At 41.0% G+C, this 17,623-nt stretch overlaps 1 protein-coding gene across 12 annotated transcripts in view; it reads left to right on the forward strand.

Annotated features, from left to right (window-relative positions):
* Positions 1-17,623, forward strand: part of ADCYAP1R1 (ADCYAP receptor type I) — a 108,307-nt gene that overhangs the window by 77,587 nt on the left and 13,097 nt on the right. For 7 of the 12 annotated variants that reach the window (XM_087893123.1, XM_060683159.2, XM_060683168.2 and 4 more), the window contains exons 10-15: positions 414-567; positions 1,242-1,302; positions 2,559-2,628; positions 4,174-4,265; positions 11,421-11,504; positions 13,652-13,781. In XM_087893123.1, the coding sequence (XP_087749249.1) occupies positions 414-567; positions 1,242-1,302; positions 2,559-2,628; positions 4,174-4,265; positions 11,421-11,504; positions 13,652-13,781 (591 nt within the window). The remainder of the gene's footprint in view (positions 1-413; positions 568-1,241; positions 1,303-2,558; positions 2,629-4,173; positions 4,266-11,420; positions 11,505-13,651; positions 13,782-17,623) is intronic. The other 5 variants (XM_060683177.2, XM_060683182.2, XM_087893125.1 and 2 more) reach the window with 2 other exon arrangements.

Consider the following 17,623-nt stretch of genomic DNA (forward strand, 5'->3'; position numbering starts at 1 on the left):
ACTTGGTCAGGTACAGAGGGCTGAACTCCTTGGCTGTCTTCTGCAGGTAGAAGAAAGTTTGTGATGGATATCTCAAAGAACTTCAAGGAACTGTCCTTAATACAGCCCTTTGCCAACCAACAACTGTTTGATGGCTTGATAGTTTCATCATGAGTATTTTGCACAGATCCTGCCCAGAAATGGTAGAAGAGAGATAGTCTAGCACAGGCGTCTCCAAACCTGGCAAGTTTAAGACCTGTGGACTTCAACTCCCAGACTACTTCAACCAGTCCTGCTGACTGAGGAATTCTGGGAGTTGAAGTCCACAACCTGGCAGAGGAAGTCTTAAAGTTCCCAAGTTTGGAGACCCCTGGTCTAACAGATGGCAGTTATTCATCTGAGGGAAAAGCTAATATGGTGGTTGTCCTCCACAGGTGGAATGCAAAGCAGTGATGGTCTTCTTCCACTACTGTGTGATGTCCAACTATTTCTGGCTTTTTATTGAGGGGCTGTACCTCTTTACGTTACTTGTGGAAACCTTCTTTCCAGAGAGGAGATATTTCTACTGGTACACTATCATTGGCTGGGGTAAGTGCTTCTAGCAGAAGAGAATATGTGTAACTGAGGATTCAACTGTTAGGTCCTTGGTGCTGTCTGAACTTGGTGGTTTCCTTGCAGATGTTTCATAAACCAACTAGGGAACATCATCAGTGCTAGAAAGGAGGGTGCAGTTGTGGAATGATGATGGAGGAGGAGGAGGACTGTGGGGTCCTTGGTGTTCTCTGAGCTTGGTGGTCCCTACTAGGTAGCAGCATCAGGGCTAGAAGGGAGAGGGGTTTGCAGAGAGGAGGAGGACATCTGTGGAGTCCTTGGTGGGTTCTGAGCAAACGTTTCATGACCCAGCTAGGTTACATTATGAGTGCTGGAACTGAGTGGGGATTGCAGATTCATTACTATCTGGGTAGTTCTCAATTTATGGCCACAATTGGGTGGGAATTTCCATAGCTAAGCAAGGCAGTTATTAAAAGTTGAGGACAACCTGTGCTAGCCGTTACATTATCTGTAGCTATGGTAGATCCTTGAGAAGGATCCATTACTCCAAAGAAGCAGATCCAGTCAAACCTGCCTGGTCCACCATGTGTAAGTAATAATATCAACAATGATCGTTATTAGGCCAGTGAACGGCGACCTAAATTCCGGTTTTGAGTGGTAAATTTCCAATTGTCCCAGGTTCCATCAAACTTTCTTCTTCTCTTCTCCAGGAACTCCAACCATTTGTGTCACAGTCTGGGCAGTCCTTCGGCTTCACTTTGATGACATTGGGTAGGTGGCATGGCACACCTCTTCCTTGGCATCGTTGCGGGTCACCCCTGGCAAAGTTTTGCACAGTGTCCTTCAGGCTTTGGGGTCGTCAAGATTGCACAATTCCCATTAATTCTGGTTAATCAAACGATTGTGACATCTTCGTTAATCCCTCCACTTTAGTGTCAACATGGTGTCTGTGTGTGTTTGTGTGTAAGAAAGAGAGATACAGAATACAGGTAGTCCTCGACTTATGACCATAATTGAGTTTGGAATTATGGCTGTAATTTGTGGCAATCATCAGTCGTGGAGCAGCACACTATTTTTGAATCATCAATAAGCGAACGGCACAGTCATTAAGTGAATCCATTGTTTGTTTGTTTTTCAAGAAATCGGAATTAAACATCGGTTTCTGCAAAAAAAAAATGTCATAAATGGAGGTCATGTGATTGCAAATAGTCATACATGTGGGCCAAAATGCAATCATGTGACCATGCGTTGATAACTCTGAAACCAGCTCGTAGATAGCTCTAGGGAGGACGTAACTTTGAATGGTTGCAAAGCGACCAGTCGTAAATTGAGGACTATCTGTAACATGTAATCTGGATACCGCTGTTGAGTGATCATTTTGCTTTTTCTAAGTGATTCTTTTTGCTTCTTTATGAAGCCAGGAAGCAGATGCATAATAAAACAAATGAGTAGGAAAGGAATCCATAAAATCTGTATTTTGAATTAACTGAGTTTTAATTAATATTAAAAGAATTTAGTTAATTCTGTATCTAAGATTCAGGTGAGCCTTCAAAGAATAAAGGTTAAGTTTCCTATAAGAAATACAGGTAGTCCTCAATTTACGGCCACAACTGAGACCAGAATTTCCATTGCTAAGCAAAGCAGTTGTTAAGTCATGCCTGATTTTACAATCTATTTTGCCATGGTTGTTAAGTGAATCACATGCCCGTTAAGCAACTCTGGCTTCCACCATTGACTTTGCTTGTGGGAAGCTGAGAGGTCACAAATGGTAATTACATGACCCCAGGATGTTACAATCACAAATACACGCCAAGCACCCAAATTTTGATCATATGACCATGGGAAATGCTGCAACCGTTGTAAGTGTGAGGACTATTCATAAGTCACTTTTTTTCCAGGGCCCTTGCAACTTTGAACAATCACAAAATGAATGGTTGTAAATCAAGGGCTACCTGTATTTGTTTTGGGCAGGCAATTTCAATTTTATTCCTAAATCCTCTTGACTTTCCTTCTTCTTTTCCCATCAGCTGTTGGGACATGAATGACAACACTGCTTTATGGTGGGTAATCAAAGGTCCAGTTGTGGCGTCCATAATGGTAAGTCCATTAGCATGTAAGGATGGTCCAGCCATTGGCCACAGCTCAGCATGAATCCAAAATTAAGTAAGATTAAAACCTACGGTGTGACTTTATACCACACTGGTAAGACTACGCTTGGAATACTGCATCCAATTCTGGTCACCACAATCCCAAAAAGACGTGATGGGTTTCAAAATTTTTTACACCCAGTTCTGTGGGTGTGGCATGGCTTGGTGGGCATGGCTTGGTGGGCGTGGCAGGGGAAGAATACTGTAAAATCTCCATTCCCACCCCAATCCAGGGGAAGGTTACTGGAAAATCCCCATTTCCTCACGATCAGCTGCGACTCGGGAAGCTGATAATAGATGGGAGTGGAGCCAGTCAGAATTTTTACTACCGGTTCTCCAAACTACTCAAAATTTCCACTAGCGGTTCTTCAGAACTGGTCAGAACCTGCTGAAACCCACCTCTGGTTGAGACCATAGAAAGTATGCAGAGAAGAGCAATGAAGATGATTAGGGGTCTGGAGGCTGAAACATGCAATTAATGATTGTGGGAACTGGGAATGTCTAGTTAGTTTAATGAAGAGAAGGACCAGGAGTGACATGAGAGCAGTCTTCCAATTTTTGAGGTGCTATCACAGAGAAGAGGGGGTCAGCTTATTTGATGTAGCTGGAAATAAGACTGTACACATTCACGCATGAGACAAGTTGGGCCTTTTTGACCTCAGAAAAAAACAACACCAATGGTTGGAAAAATTATACCAGGCTTAATTTGGGTATAGAAGTATACTCAATTAAGTATGACTTTTCTGAATGTAGTTTGACGATTAGTAGGGCCCCAACTAATTGCAAAATTTAGAGATGTTTGCAAAGAATTGTAGATAGTCCTTGAAACAGTATTTTCATTTTAATTCTTGACTATTAGGCAGGAGAAAACTGAATATGCTGACATGGAGTATAGGTAGTCCTCGACTTACAACCACAATTGGGCCCAGAATTTCTGTTGTTTACTGAGAAAGTTGTTAAATGAGTTTTACCCCATTTTACAACCTTTGTTGTCACAGTTGTTAAGTGAATCACTGCAGTTGTTAAATTAGTAACACTGTTGTTAAGTGAATCTGACTTCCCCATTGACTTTGTTTGTCAAAAAGTTGCATAAGGGAATCACATGATCCCGGAAACTGCAACCGTCATAAATATGAGTCAGTTGCCAAGTGTCTGAATTTTGATCTCGTGACCATGGGGATGTTGCAACAGTCATAATTGTGAGGACTGGTTGTAAGTCCCTTTTTTCACTGCCATTGTAACTATGAATGGTCACTAAATGAATTGTTATAAGTCAAGGACTACCTCTATGTAGAATACCTTAGAAAATAATGATTGTTTCGCACATTAAGGATGCTGCAGATATTCTGACATTTTATTTCATTAGCTTTCAAAGAGTGGATTGCAGAAAAATTGAGTTTACTAGGCAGAGAATAATTTGCTATTTTAATTGGAAGACACCAATTACTTTATCATTGACTGATCCATTTCTTCTTTCTTTTCCCCTGTTTCCAAGATCAATTTTTTGCTTTTCGTGGGCATCATCATTATCTTGGTTCAGAAACTCCAATCTCCAGATATTGGGGGCAACGAATCCAGCATCTACTTGTAAGTATACTGAGAAATGTTCAAAACACCACAATTTTGATCTATGAGATACCTGTAGGAAAAATAAAGGGTTCAAGTATTCTTTAGAAGAGAATATTTGCAGCTTGGGGTTAAACTGGTGAGTTTTCAGTGATATGTGAGTTTGGCAATTTTCTTGCAGACATTACATGACCCAACTAGGGAACATCATCAGTGTTAGAAGGGAATGGGGATAGGAGGAGGAGGAGGAGGAGGAGGAGGAGGAGGAGGAGGAGGACGACGAGGAGGAGGAGGACGAGGAGGAGGACGAGGAAGAGGAAGAAGAAGGAGGAGGAGGAGGAGAGGAGGAGGAGGACAGGGGGGAGGAGAAGGAGAAGGAGAAGGAGGAAGAAGGAGAAGAAGAAGAAGAAGAAGAAGAAGAAGAAGAAGAAGAAGAAGAAGAAGAAGAAGAAGAAGAAGAAGAAGAAGAAGAAGAAGAAGAAGAAGAAGAAGAGGAAGGAGGAGGAGGAGAAGGAGAAGGAGAAGGAGAGGGGGGAGGAGAAGGAGAAAGAAGGAGAAGGAGAAGAAGAAGAAGAAGAAGAAGAAGAAGAAGAAGAAGAAGAAGAAGAAGAAGAAGAAGAAGAAGAAGAAGAAGAAGAAGAAGAAGAAGAAGAAGAAGAAGAAGAAGAAGAAGAAAACTGTGAGGTCATTGGTGTTCTTTGAGCTTGGTAGTTTTCTTGCAGACATTTCATTACCCAACTGGATAATAACATCCGTGCTAGAAGAGAGAGGGGTTTGTGGAGAAGAGAGGAGGAGGGAAAGAAATGTGGGGTCCTTGGTGTTCTCTGAGTTTGATTATTTTATTGCAAATGTTTCATGACCCAGCTAGGTAACATCATCAGTACTAGAAGCAGGGGAGAAAGCAAATCTCATTTCCTTATAACACTGATGATATTACCTAGTTGAGTCATGAAACGTTCACAAGAAAACAGTCAAGCTCAGAGAGCACCAGGGACCCAGAGTTTTGTTTGGCCATAAATAAAATCAACAGTAATTGCAAGCATCAATCATACCTTACGTTGTTGGTTACACATCTTGCTTGTGGGAAGGAAGATTCTTCCTTATCAGTTTGCATCAAACGACAGAATTTTAGGAGGGGGGGGAGAAACAATTTTTTTTGAAAGAGCAGCATTTGGAGTAGGAAAAAACAAGACCCCTGGCCCCAAATGGACATGTGAGTCGTGTAGTCCTCGACTTGTAACCATTCATATTAGTGACTGTTCGAGGTTACAATGGCATTGAAAAAAAATGACATGACCGTTTTTCATACTTACGACTGTTAAAGCAATATTGTGGCCCTGTGATTAAAATCCAGACTCCTGGCAACATGCATTTATGACAGCTGCAGTGTCATGAGAATCCCCTCTTGTGACCTTCTGACAAACAAAGTCAATTGGGATGGGTGCGTGAGATTCACTGAACAACCGTGTGACTAACTTAACAACCACAGTTATTCACTTAACAACTGTGGCAAGAAAGGTCATAACAAGGGGCAAAACTCAAGAACGGCCTCCCATAGCCACAGAAAATTCGGGTTCAATTGTGGTTGTAAGTCGAGGACTACCTGTACTTGATATCCTCAGGGCTTGCTAGTTGGGAAGGTCATGTAAGAAGAAGAGCTTGATGACCAAGTTAAGACCAAATAAATGGAGCTTTATTAAATATCAGAATGAGCCCTTGCTTTTTCTTCTTCTTCTATCTTGGTGGTCACAACTGCAGTTGGAAAGTCCCCATCAGTGACTCTGTTTCACAATAGTGTTAGTTCCTTATTTGATTGATTTATGTGTCATCAAGTCAATATTTTTTAAAAAATTTGATTTATATGCCGCCCTTCTCCAGAGACTCAGGGCGGCTTACAATGTGTTAAGCAATAGCCTTCATACTTTTTGTATATTTATACAAAGTCAGCTTATTGCCCGCACAAACTGGGTCCTCAATTTACCTACCTTAGAAAGGATGGAAGGCTGAGTCAACCTTGAGCCTGGTGAGATTCAAACTTACAGTAATTACAGACAGCTGGTGTTAATCACAATGCTATCAGTCTGCTGAGCCACCAGGCTCTTAGCAACCCAATACGTAGATGTTCTCCAGAGGATCTTTTCATGACCTGGTTCTTCAGATCTTAAAAGTGGTGAAATCCAAATTTTTTTACTACCAGTTCTGTGGGCATGGCTTGGTGGGAGTGATATGGCTTGGTGGGCATGGCAGGGGAAGGATACTGCAAAATCCCCATTCCTACCCCACCTCTGGGGCCAGCCAGCGGTGGTATTTGCCGGTTCTCTGAACTACTCAAAATTTCCGCTACCAGTTCTCCAGAACCTGTCAGAACCTGCTGGATTTCACCCCTGGTGCAGAGGTCACTGCTGTGTCCATCTACCTTGTTGCTGGTCATCCTCTTCTTCTGTTTCCTTCCCCCCTTCCAAACATCATGAACTTTATGGATTGTCATCAACCTGGTCCTTCAAGTCTTTTAATGGTACCCACTTCTACTTGCTGCTAGTCAATCTCTTCTTCTCTTCTTCTATTCTCCAAAGCACATGAGGACAGGACAAGAAGTAATGGGTGGAAGTTTAAAGGATACATTATTATGCCCATCCACCTTGTTGCTGGTCATCATCTTCTACTCTTTTCCTACCACCCTTCCAAACATGGACTTCTCAAGTGAGATGAATATTCACATTGATTCACTGATTGGCTAAATTGAAGCATCAAGTTGATGTCCACTCCTTAATAATCACACAGTAATTTTTCTCCATGACGATTTGTCTCCAGTCTGCTCCTTCATGTCTTCTAGTGGTGCCCCCACCCCCCATCCACTTTATTGCTGGTCATTCTCCTTTTCTATTCTCCAAAGCACCCGAGGACACAACAAAAAGTAATGGTGGAAGTTTATCAAGGAGAGATGTCTAGGGAGAACAGAACTGAAGAAGCTTCTTAGGTGAGAAGTGAAACATCTTCAAGGAAAAACAAAGAAAGTCCAGTTGCCTCTTCAAAAAGCACCTTCGGGACATCAAGGAGAGAAGCAACCTAGAACTAAAGAGAAATTTCCTATCAGTGGGAACAATTAACCAGTGGAACAATTTACTTTCAAAAGTTGTGGATGCTCCATCACTGGAGGCTTTTAAGAAGAGATTGGACAACCAATCATTTGTCCAGAACAGTGTTTCTCAACCTTGGAAGCTTGAAGATGGGTGGACTTCAACTCCCAGAATCCCCCAGCCAGCGCTGCTGGCTGGGGGATTCTGGGAGTTGAAGTCCACCCATCTTCAAGCTTCCAAGGTTGAGAAACACTGGTCCAGAATAGTATAGCGTCTCCTGCTTGAGCAAGGGTTGGACTAGAAGACCTCCAAGGTCCCTTCCAACTCTGTTCTTCCGATGTTTTGTTCCCTTCAATCATCCCCAGCATCAGAGACTTCTCCAGAGAAATATATTTTCATATTATAATGTGTCTAAAATATGATCATTTTAGGCCGGCCATTTGTGCTGCAAGTCATTTGGTTCTTTAAAACACCCCTCCTCAAAAATGATGAGATTCGGAAGACACATAAACTATTTAAAATTTCATTTTAAGATGAAGGATATATTTTTTTAAGTAAAAACACAGCTGCCTCCTTCAGAAATTCTAGGAATAAAATCCATACCAATCAGTTGAACGCTTTATCCTAAATTATTTAAACCATTTCCTCAATTGCTATTCTACCGCAGTTAATTGATTCTGGTGAATTAATTAAAAGAAAGTCAAAGTACCGGTCTAGAAATGAACCTTCAATTCTTTGAACCATTCAGAATAACAGAACAGAAGTGAAAACCAACAAGGCAGTACACTATCAGAATGTTTTTGAGATTTTATGAATGCTGAATTAATGGCTACCATGGCATAAAAATGTAAGAATTTATTATTTCTGATACTTCGGTACAGATAGTCCTTGACTTAACAATTGAGCCCCAAATTTCTGTTGCTAAGTGAATTTTGTTAAGTGAATTTTGCCCTTTCTTGCCACAGTTGTTAAGCGAATCACAGCAGTCGTTAAATTAATCACACGGTTGTTAAGTGAATCTGGCTTCCTCATTGACTTTGCTTATCAGAAGTTTGCAAAAGGGATGATGTGACCCCAGGATACAGCAACCGGCTTAAATACAAATCAATTGCCAAGTGTCTGAATTTTGATCACATGTCCGTGGGGATGCTGTAATGGTTGTAAGTGTGAAAAATGGACCTAAGTCACTTTTTTCAGTGCCGGTATAACTTCAAACGGTCACTAAATGAACTGTTGTAAGTCGAGGACTCCCTGTATATGTTTGATGACTCTTTTCCTCCTGTTGGGCGGATGTAGTTTACAATTCCTAATTCAATATTTTATAAGCAAGGCTTCGCTTTTTCTGCCCTTGCGATTTTGATGGATGATTTCCATTAGGGCAAATTGCCAGCTCTCAGCCTTATTTCCTCTAAATGTCAGGTTTAATGGTTTGTCATCAGCAATGAACCATAGCAGAAAAATAGGTAGAAAGGTAACATTTGGAGCCGTGCAGAAGCTTGTTGATAGAGAAACCGGTCTCCATGGAGAATGTTTTACAGAATTAGAGACTAACAAAAAATGTAAGGGACCTTGGAGATCTTCTAGTCCAACCCCTTACTGTTTTGGACAAATGATTGTCCAATCTCTTCTTGAAGAGCTGCAGGGATAGACCAGAATAATAACAGAATGACAGAGTTAGAAGGGACCTTGGAGGTCTTCTAGTCCAACCCCCTGCTCTTGCAGGAGACCCAATACCATTCCAGACAAATGATTGTCCAATCTCTTCTTAAAAACCTCTAATATTGGAGCATCCACAAATTCAGGAGACAAACCACTTGACTGATTAATTGTTTTCACCGTCAGGAAGTTTCTCTTTTATTCTAGGTTGCTTCTCTCTTTGTTCAGTTTTTATCCGTTGCTTCTTGTCCTGCCTTTAGGTGCTTTGGAGAATAGATTGACCCCCTTTTTCCTTGTGGCAGCCCCTCAAATATTGGAAGACTGCTATCATGTCACCTATTCCTTCTTTTCATTAAACTAGACATACCCAATTCCTGCAACCGTTCTTTATAGGTTTTAGCCTCCAGCCCCCTGATCATCTTTGTTGCTCTTCTCTGCACTCTTTCTAGAGTCTCCACATCTTTTTTATATCATGGTGATCAAAATTGGATGCAGTATTCTGAGTGTGCTCTTTCCAGTATAAAGCTGTACTACCAGTTCTCAAGATCTTATGCTATCCTTCTATTGATACAGCCTACGACTGCATTGGGGAATTGGCAGCTGCAGCTCACTCTTGGCTCATAGCTAAATGTTAAGTTAATTTTGATTTGAAACTCAGTTGTAGCCCAGCATCTTCACCACACCTGGGAATTTAAGTCAGGGAGGGGCAATAAATATCCCTGAGCTATTTTGCAGTTGTCAAATTAGTCAGATTTCAGTAGTGCTGTTGCAGAATATGGAATATAGAATTCTTTGCGGTTTCTTTGGCAAAAAAACCCCTCTCATCCAACCTTCAGAAAAGGCCAGTGCATTTCCAAAACAAGGCTAAAACACCGAAACCTTCCCCAAGCAGAAGAAATAAAAGGAAAATGTCATTTTCTTGGTATCTTGTTCCCACTTTGTACCTTCATCCTACCCACCAAAGCAGGGATCTCCAAATTTGGCAAATTTAAGACTTGTGGGCCTCAGTTCCCAGAATTTCCCAGTCAGCATAGCTCGGGAATTTCAAAATAAATATGAACCAGTTGCCAAGTGTTTGAATTTTGATCCTGTGACCATGTAAGTGTGAAAAATGGTCCGAGGTCAGGGCTGTTGTAACTCCGAATGGTTGCTAAAAGAATGGTCGTAAGTCGAAGACTAGCTGTAAAATAGAATTACCTCATCTAGTTGTTTTTCCAGTCTGGTCTACCTTGCAAAGCTGACATCATTGGGGCTTCTTGAACCTAAATCTCATGCATTCCGAGTTTTCATGAACATTTAGGAATATTCCTATATTTGCTTCCATGACTTCCTTTGAATGCTTAACAGCAATGCAGATAGTCCTCGACTTACGACTACAATTGAGCCAAAAATTTCTGTTGCTAAGTGAAACATCGGCTAAGTGAATTTTGCTCCATTTTTTTTTTTTTTACTTTTCTTGCCACCGTTTATAAAATGAATCACTGCACGGTTGTTAAGTGAATCTGGCTTCCATGTTGGTTTTGCTTGTCAGAAGGTTGCAAAACGGGGGGGTCACGTGATCCTGTGAAACTGCAACGTCATAAATACATGTAGTTCTCAACTTACAACCACAACTGAGCCCAGCATTTATGTTGTTAAGTGAAAATTTGTTAAGTGAGCTTTGTCCCATTTTACGACATTTCTTGCCACAGTTGTTAAGTGAATCACTGAAGCTGATAAGTTAGTAACCTGGTTCTTAAGTGAATCTGGTTTCCCCATTGACTTTGCTTATCAGAAGGTCGCAAAAGGGGATCAGTTGGCCCCGGGACACAGCAACGGTCATAAGTATGAACCAGTTGCCGAGGGTCTGAATTTTGATCACATGACTGTGGGGATGCTGCAAAGGTTGTCACTCTGAAAAACGATCATAAGTCCCTTTTTTCAGTGCCGTTGTTACTTTGCAAGGTCACTAAATGAATTGTTGTAAGTTGAGGACTATCTGTTACAGTTGTGGCTTTTTTCTACACTGAAACTTCAGCAAAATTCTCTCCCATCTTTTCTTCCTATTTATGCGTTTCCCCCACCACCCACCACCACCACCACCACTGTTGCTTAAGATCTGGACACTTTTATCACCTGCAATCATGGTTTGTTCCATCTGCTTGACATGGTCTGCTTGTGTTGTAGCGCCACACAACATTACATCTTGCTTTTCTCACACTTTCTGCATTGCTTTTGCCTCTGGGCCATTCTGCTGATCAGTTTTATTGATTCATTAAATCGATCGGGTTTTGAGGAGGATGTTTAAATTGGACGGACTGCTAGTCCTTGATCTGATGAACCTGGAGAGGAGCTGTGGGGGGGGGGGGGAAAGCAAATTTTTTTTTGTTTATTTTGTGTTTTGTTTTGTGTTTTTATTTTTCCTTTTTTTTTTTTTTTTGGGCTGACCTCGTCCCACACTCAGCAGCTGCGTTCAGAAATGCTACTGTAAGTCCGAGAGGACTAACCAGCATTCTTGCAGGATGGCTGAACTATCCATCATCACCCTGTAAGTGTGCGAATCCCGTGAATTATGTCTGTGTTTTTGACGCATGCCACTTAAAACGTCGAGTGTGGTTTTTGTAAGCACCGGCTGACATAACAACGGGATGCTGCCGCATGATGCCTTGCTCTGTCTTGTCGTGTGGTTTTTGTCGCCGATCGTGTCGCTATCGAAGAGCTGAACGTCCTGCCTCGAAATGTATCAACCCATGGAATTAAAATACAGATAGTCCTCGACTTACAACCGTTCCGAGTTACAACGGTCCTGAATAAAGGGATTTAAGGACTGTTTTTCACACTTACAACCGTTGCAACTTCCCCACGGTCACATGATCCAACTTCGGGTGCTTGGCAGCGTCCCGGGGTCACATGATCTCCTTTTGTGACCTTTTGACAAGCAGAGTCAATGGGGAAGTTGTATTCACTTAACAACTGGGTTACTCGCTTAACAGCTGCATTGATTCCCTTAGTGAATGTGGCAAGAAAGCTCGCAAAATGGAGCAAAATTCACTTAACAGCTTAGCAGTGGAAATTTTGGACACAATTGTGGTCATAAGTCGAGAACTCCCTGTAGTAGATTACAGCTCTTTTTGTTCAGTTGTGTCTTTCTCTTTCCCCCACCCACACTTACAATGTCCTGGTGCTAATACCAGTATCACAATAAGGTCCTTTGGGTGTTTTAGTGATAGATCTACACGTTTCCACACAACCATGTTAATTTTTCCTCATAAAATAAGTGAGGTCTGATTTCTACTTTTCCTGAATGCAGACCTACAGGTACTCTCCACTTACGACCGTTCACTTAGCGACCATTCACAGTTATGACAGGCCTCCCAGGATTCCTTCCAATAAGGATTCAAAATTTCAATGGCCACCTCCCCTTGTAGTCACATGATCGCGTTTTGGGCACAAAGTCTGCATTTATGACCATTTACAGTGTTCCGTGGACAGCTGACCACAATTTATAATTATTATTTTTTTTTGCCAAGAACTGGTTTTCAGCAAAAAAACACCCATTGTGGGCAATGGATTTGTTTAAAGACCACTGTGTTCATTTAAGAACGCCTGCTTTAATTTAACAAGAGCTGCAAAAAAGACCATAACATTGGCTGGTGGTGACATGCTTAGTGACTGGCATGACTGTAATTTTTGACTCAAGTATGGTCGTAAGATGAGTTCACGGAGTGACTCTTCAGAGTTACAACAGCAGTGAAAAAAATGATTAGGATTGTTTTTCAAATTTAAGACCGTTGCAGAATCCCCACAGTCATGTGAACAAGATGGCAACTGGTTCATACTTATGACGGTTGCAGTATTCCGGGGTCATGTGATCCCCTTTTGCAACCTTCTGACAAGCAAAATCAATCAGGAAGCCAGATTCACTTAACAACCGTGTGACTAATTTAACAACTGCAGGGATTCACTAAACAACTGTGAGAAGGAAAGTGGTAAAAATGGAGCAAAACTTGCTTAAAAAACATCTCACTTAGCAACAAAAATTTTGGGCACGACTGAATGGAGAGATGGGCAGTGTTTGATTTGAATAAGTCAAATAAAAATGAAATAAGTGAAATAAAAGTTAGTCGTAGGCAAAGGCCAGCAATGGAGCCAAAAGTTGATTATCATTATGGGGTACTGATAGAGTAGCTTGAAGCTCAGGGTTGATCTTTGGGGTCCTTGGTGTTTTCTTGCAGATGTTTCATGACCCAACTAAGTAACTTCATCAGTGCTAGAAGGGTGTGGGGTTCTAGCTTTTAGCACTGATGACATTACCTAGTTGGGTCATGAAACATCTGCAAGAAAACACCAAGGATCCCACAGTTCACGGATGGGTTCTACTTACCTTTACTACCTGTTCGCAATGGGGCCGCGCGCACGCTCTTCTGTGCAAGTGCAGAAGCTTCTATGCATGCATAGAAGCGTTTTGATGACTTCGGGGTCGGTGGGCGGAGCCTTCCGCCGGTTTTACTACCGGTTCTATAGAACCGGTGCGAACTGGGGGCAACCTACCCCTGCCACAGTTATTATAGGGTGCTTGAGATCAAATGGGAAATCTGAGCTAATTCTTTCCAGCCCTTGATGGTATAGGAGATTAGAAGTACTCCTGACCTCAATAAGGACATGTAACTTTCATTGTTTGGTTTATCTCCACAGGCGGTTGGCCCGATCCACCTTGTTACTCATTCCACTCTTTGGGATTCACTACACAGTGTTTGCCTTTTATCCAGAGAATGTCAGCAAAAGGGAGCGCTTGGTTTTTGAACTGGGGCTTGGTTCCTTCCAGGTGGGTTATGTAGTTCTAAATAGTTCTCTCTCTCTCTCTCCCTCCCTCCCTCTCTTTCTCTCTCTCTCTCCCTCTCTCTCCCTCCCTCCCTCCCTCTCTCTCTCTCTCTCTCTCTCTCTCCCCCTCCCTCCCTCTCTCCCTCTTCAAGCATCCCATGGAAAATGAGGTGGTCATTAAAACTTCAGATGATTGTGTAATCCAGTGTTTCTGAACCTCAGCAACTTGAAGATGTGTGGACTTCAATTCCCAGAGTTCCTTAGTTGGATGGGGAATTCTGGGAGTTGAAGTCCAACCCTTTTAAAGCTGCCAAGGTCAAAAAACATTAAGGCTGTCAGATGTAAATGCCTTATTCTCCAATGTGTAAATAATGTATATATGGAACATCAGAGGTTAACTTATTCTTTGGACTTTAATGTATTCATAACTTACCACTCCCATTCCTAGCTCCACCCCTTGTATATATAAGGAGCCACCCTCACCATTCTCGTCGCTTCTACCTTGAATATTCAGTGAATATAGAATGCCTATCATAATTAAAAAGAAATATATTTAAAGCTCTAACTCCTATTATCTTTATTGAGTCTGATCCTGAAAATATTGCAACAAGCTGGTAGCAGAGGATGGTTAATTGACTCAATAAGTAATTAAAAATGTCCAAGAAAGATAGGCCCAACACCAGGGCCTACAGCAAAGAAATAGAAACTGATCAAGAGATGATCAACGAATCCACCAATGCGATTTCGAGAGAATCCGAAGAATACACCACTGAAGAAGAAGAACTAATGAGTGAAAATAATGACCAGAAAGAAATCGAAATAGAAAATAACGAACTCAGGTCAGAGATATTAAAGGTACTAAAAAGCCAAAAGAATGATGAAAGTCTCATCGCGGACCTCCAGGAGATGCTGAAGAACAGCGGAGCAGCGAGAGAGAAAAACGTCATTAAAGAAAAACCCAAAGATCAAAAAATCGTAAGTGAGATGACTACTGAGAAAATAGTTGTTAAAAAGAAAAGATGTGATCCCGCGCGAAATTTTGAATGGCAGCCATCTTGGTTTCAACGAACTTCAAAAGAGAATGGAGCAGAGCCAATCAAAACGCTCAGTTCAAAATTTCTGGCGCGAAAAACACTATCAGACGAAGAAAGTGAGAAAGAAGTCTCAAACTCTTCAGATGATCCAAAATCAGAAAGTGAAGACGATTTAACAAAATCTCAAGTAAAATCAGCAATGAAAACGCTTTTTGCTGCTTTTGGGCCAAGACTGAAAATTACCAAGACATCTACGAAGAAGCAAGAAATCAAACCGGCGACTCAAGACCTGCACGCTCCCATCCTGACTTCGAAAGCGACGACGCCCGAGCCCAGAGAGCCATGCCGATTTCGCCCTACATCACAGACAAAATCGAATACCAACGCACACAAAAAGAAGAAAAGAACCGTCACCACCACCAGAACCCCAAAAACCGAGCCAGAGACCGACTCATCTGAGGAGGAGCGGATCGAGAGAGCTGAAAGGGAGAGAACCTTCCACGACGCCACCAAAGAAGAAATGAACAACGCGCATGTGCGAAACTACGTAGACGACCCAGAAGGACTTGAACTGGCCAGAGAACCGCGCAGACTCATTGCAAGCATCCCAATGCCGTTCTGTAATTTCCTGCACTTGAGAGATCACGGACTGCCCCAGGTTGTAAGTAATGGACAGAATAATGTAGGTAACTTACCCAGTGACTTCCCAAAACTTAGAATTGATGGCATTAATTTACAAGAGTGGTATCAACAGCTTCAGGTTATTTTCATGAAAGAAAATTTACTATTCTTTATAACTAGCCCTCCAAGAAGACCTTGGACTTTAAAAATAGATTGTTTACATCATAGAGCATTTTTCATAATAATATCTAGCGTGTCTCCTGCAATGTATCATAGCATCAAACCAAACCTAACTGTATCAGAAATAATTCAATGCATGTTTAATCTATTTCACAGCGATAGCGTAGCTACAACCACAAGAATGTCTAAGGATTTCTTTTCCTCTAGAGTAAAACCAGGGGTTTCTATAAGTGAGCATTTGATAAATCTAAACAAAATAAGAGCTGAGCTACAATTGAGGGGGGAAGTGATTTCAGATCAAACAATGAAAAGTGTTATTATCAATTCACTTGATCCATCATGGGATAGCTTTATGTCACACTTAGATACCATTAATTTGGGATATTTATCCATAGAAAGTCTATCTAACAAATTGATAGCAGAAGACAATTCAAGAAAAAACCGATCCAGTAACCAAACAGACCACAAACCTTTTAGGAAAGTAGTCTTTCAAGATAAACATAATGAGGCCTTTAGATGCTACAATTGTGGATCCAGGGAACATAGTAGAAGAGACTGCCCCAAAGTCTCAAGAGAGAGACATAGACCAGAATATAGGAGCAAATATAATTACAGACAATCTTCCACAGATAGACACAAATATAGAAGCCCACCAAATTACAAAGAAGGTAGAGGGGGTAGAGAAAATTCAAAAGAGAGGAAATCTGGGTCACTGAATGGGCTAAATAAACAAGACAGCACCAGAACACAGCAGGATGAGAATAACAATTGGCTTATTGATTCTGGTGCAACAAATCACACCACCAACAACAAAAGTATATTATCTTCATTTATAGAAGATAAGTTTGTGATAAAGGTAGCTAATCAAGAAAAGGTTCAAGTACTAGGCAAAGGAAATGTGACCTTGCCTGGTCTAGGGAAAATAGAGGGGGTATTATTAATCCCAGAAATACCTCACAACATACTAAGTGCCATAAAATTAAGCAGAGAATCTGATATCAATATAGTTTTCTCAAAGGGGAAAGCAACTATAGAAAAGAACAAAACAAATGTAGGTACTGTAATGATAAAAGGAGGTCTACCCTATCTGATAACTAAAGAAAGATGTTTACATAACATTGATTCAAATATGGAAGATTGTATTGAAGCAGATGATGAAAATGTCAGTAACAGTGACAATGATGAGTGTAGAATAACTCATGATCACAAAAACACATACAAGGAAAAGAAACCAAAAATAGGTAAACCAATTCATGATGAGTGTGCTCACATCTTACACAGGAAGTTAGGACATGCAAGCTTTCCTGTAGTACAAAAAATGACTGAACACGCAGAAGGTGTCAAAATAAAAAATTGTGAAAATTATTTGGAATGCTCAGTATGTAAGTCCACCAAACTAAAAACCAGTCCCAGACCAAAAAAATCTAACAGATCAACTAACAATATTTTTGATTTGGTACATATGGACTTAGTTGGTCCATTAAGTCCCTCAATTACCTATAGAAAACGTTACTTCCTAACAATAGTGGATGACTACAGCCGATATGGTTTTGTTTACACATTAAAGCACAAGGATGAAACATTTCAGAAATTTAAGGAATTCTACAAACGTATAGAAACACAACATAATATCAGAATAAAGCAAATTATGACAGATAGGGGATGTGAGTTCATGTCTAAAGAATTCTCCCAATGGTTAAAGGATAGAGGAATGTTACATTTCACGTCCAATCCTTTTTCTGCATTTCAAAATGGAGTTGCAGAGAGGAAAAATTCCACACTACAAACCATGATTAGGTGCACATTAGAGGATGCTGGTTTAGGCAAACAATTTTGGTCAGAGGCATTACATTATTCGAATTACACTCAAAATAGAACCTGGTCCAGTATTGTGAATAAGACACCATATGAGGTGATGTACAATAGAAAACCCAAATTATCACACATGCACATATTTGGAGTCACTGCAGACGTACACATACCTAAACAATTGAGGAGAAAGGGAGAAAAC

This window comes from Pantherophis guttatus, chromosome 4 (assembly GCF_059756535.1).
Source record: "Pantherophis guttatus breed Tessera chromosome 4, ASM5975653v1, whole genome shotgun sequence".
In the NCBI taxonomy this organism is placed as follows: Eukaryota; Metazoa; Chordata; class Lepidosauria; order Squamata; family Colubridae; genus Pantherophis; species Pantherophis guttatus.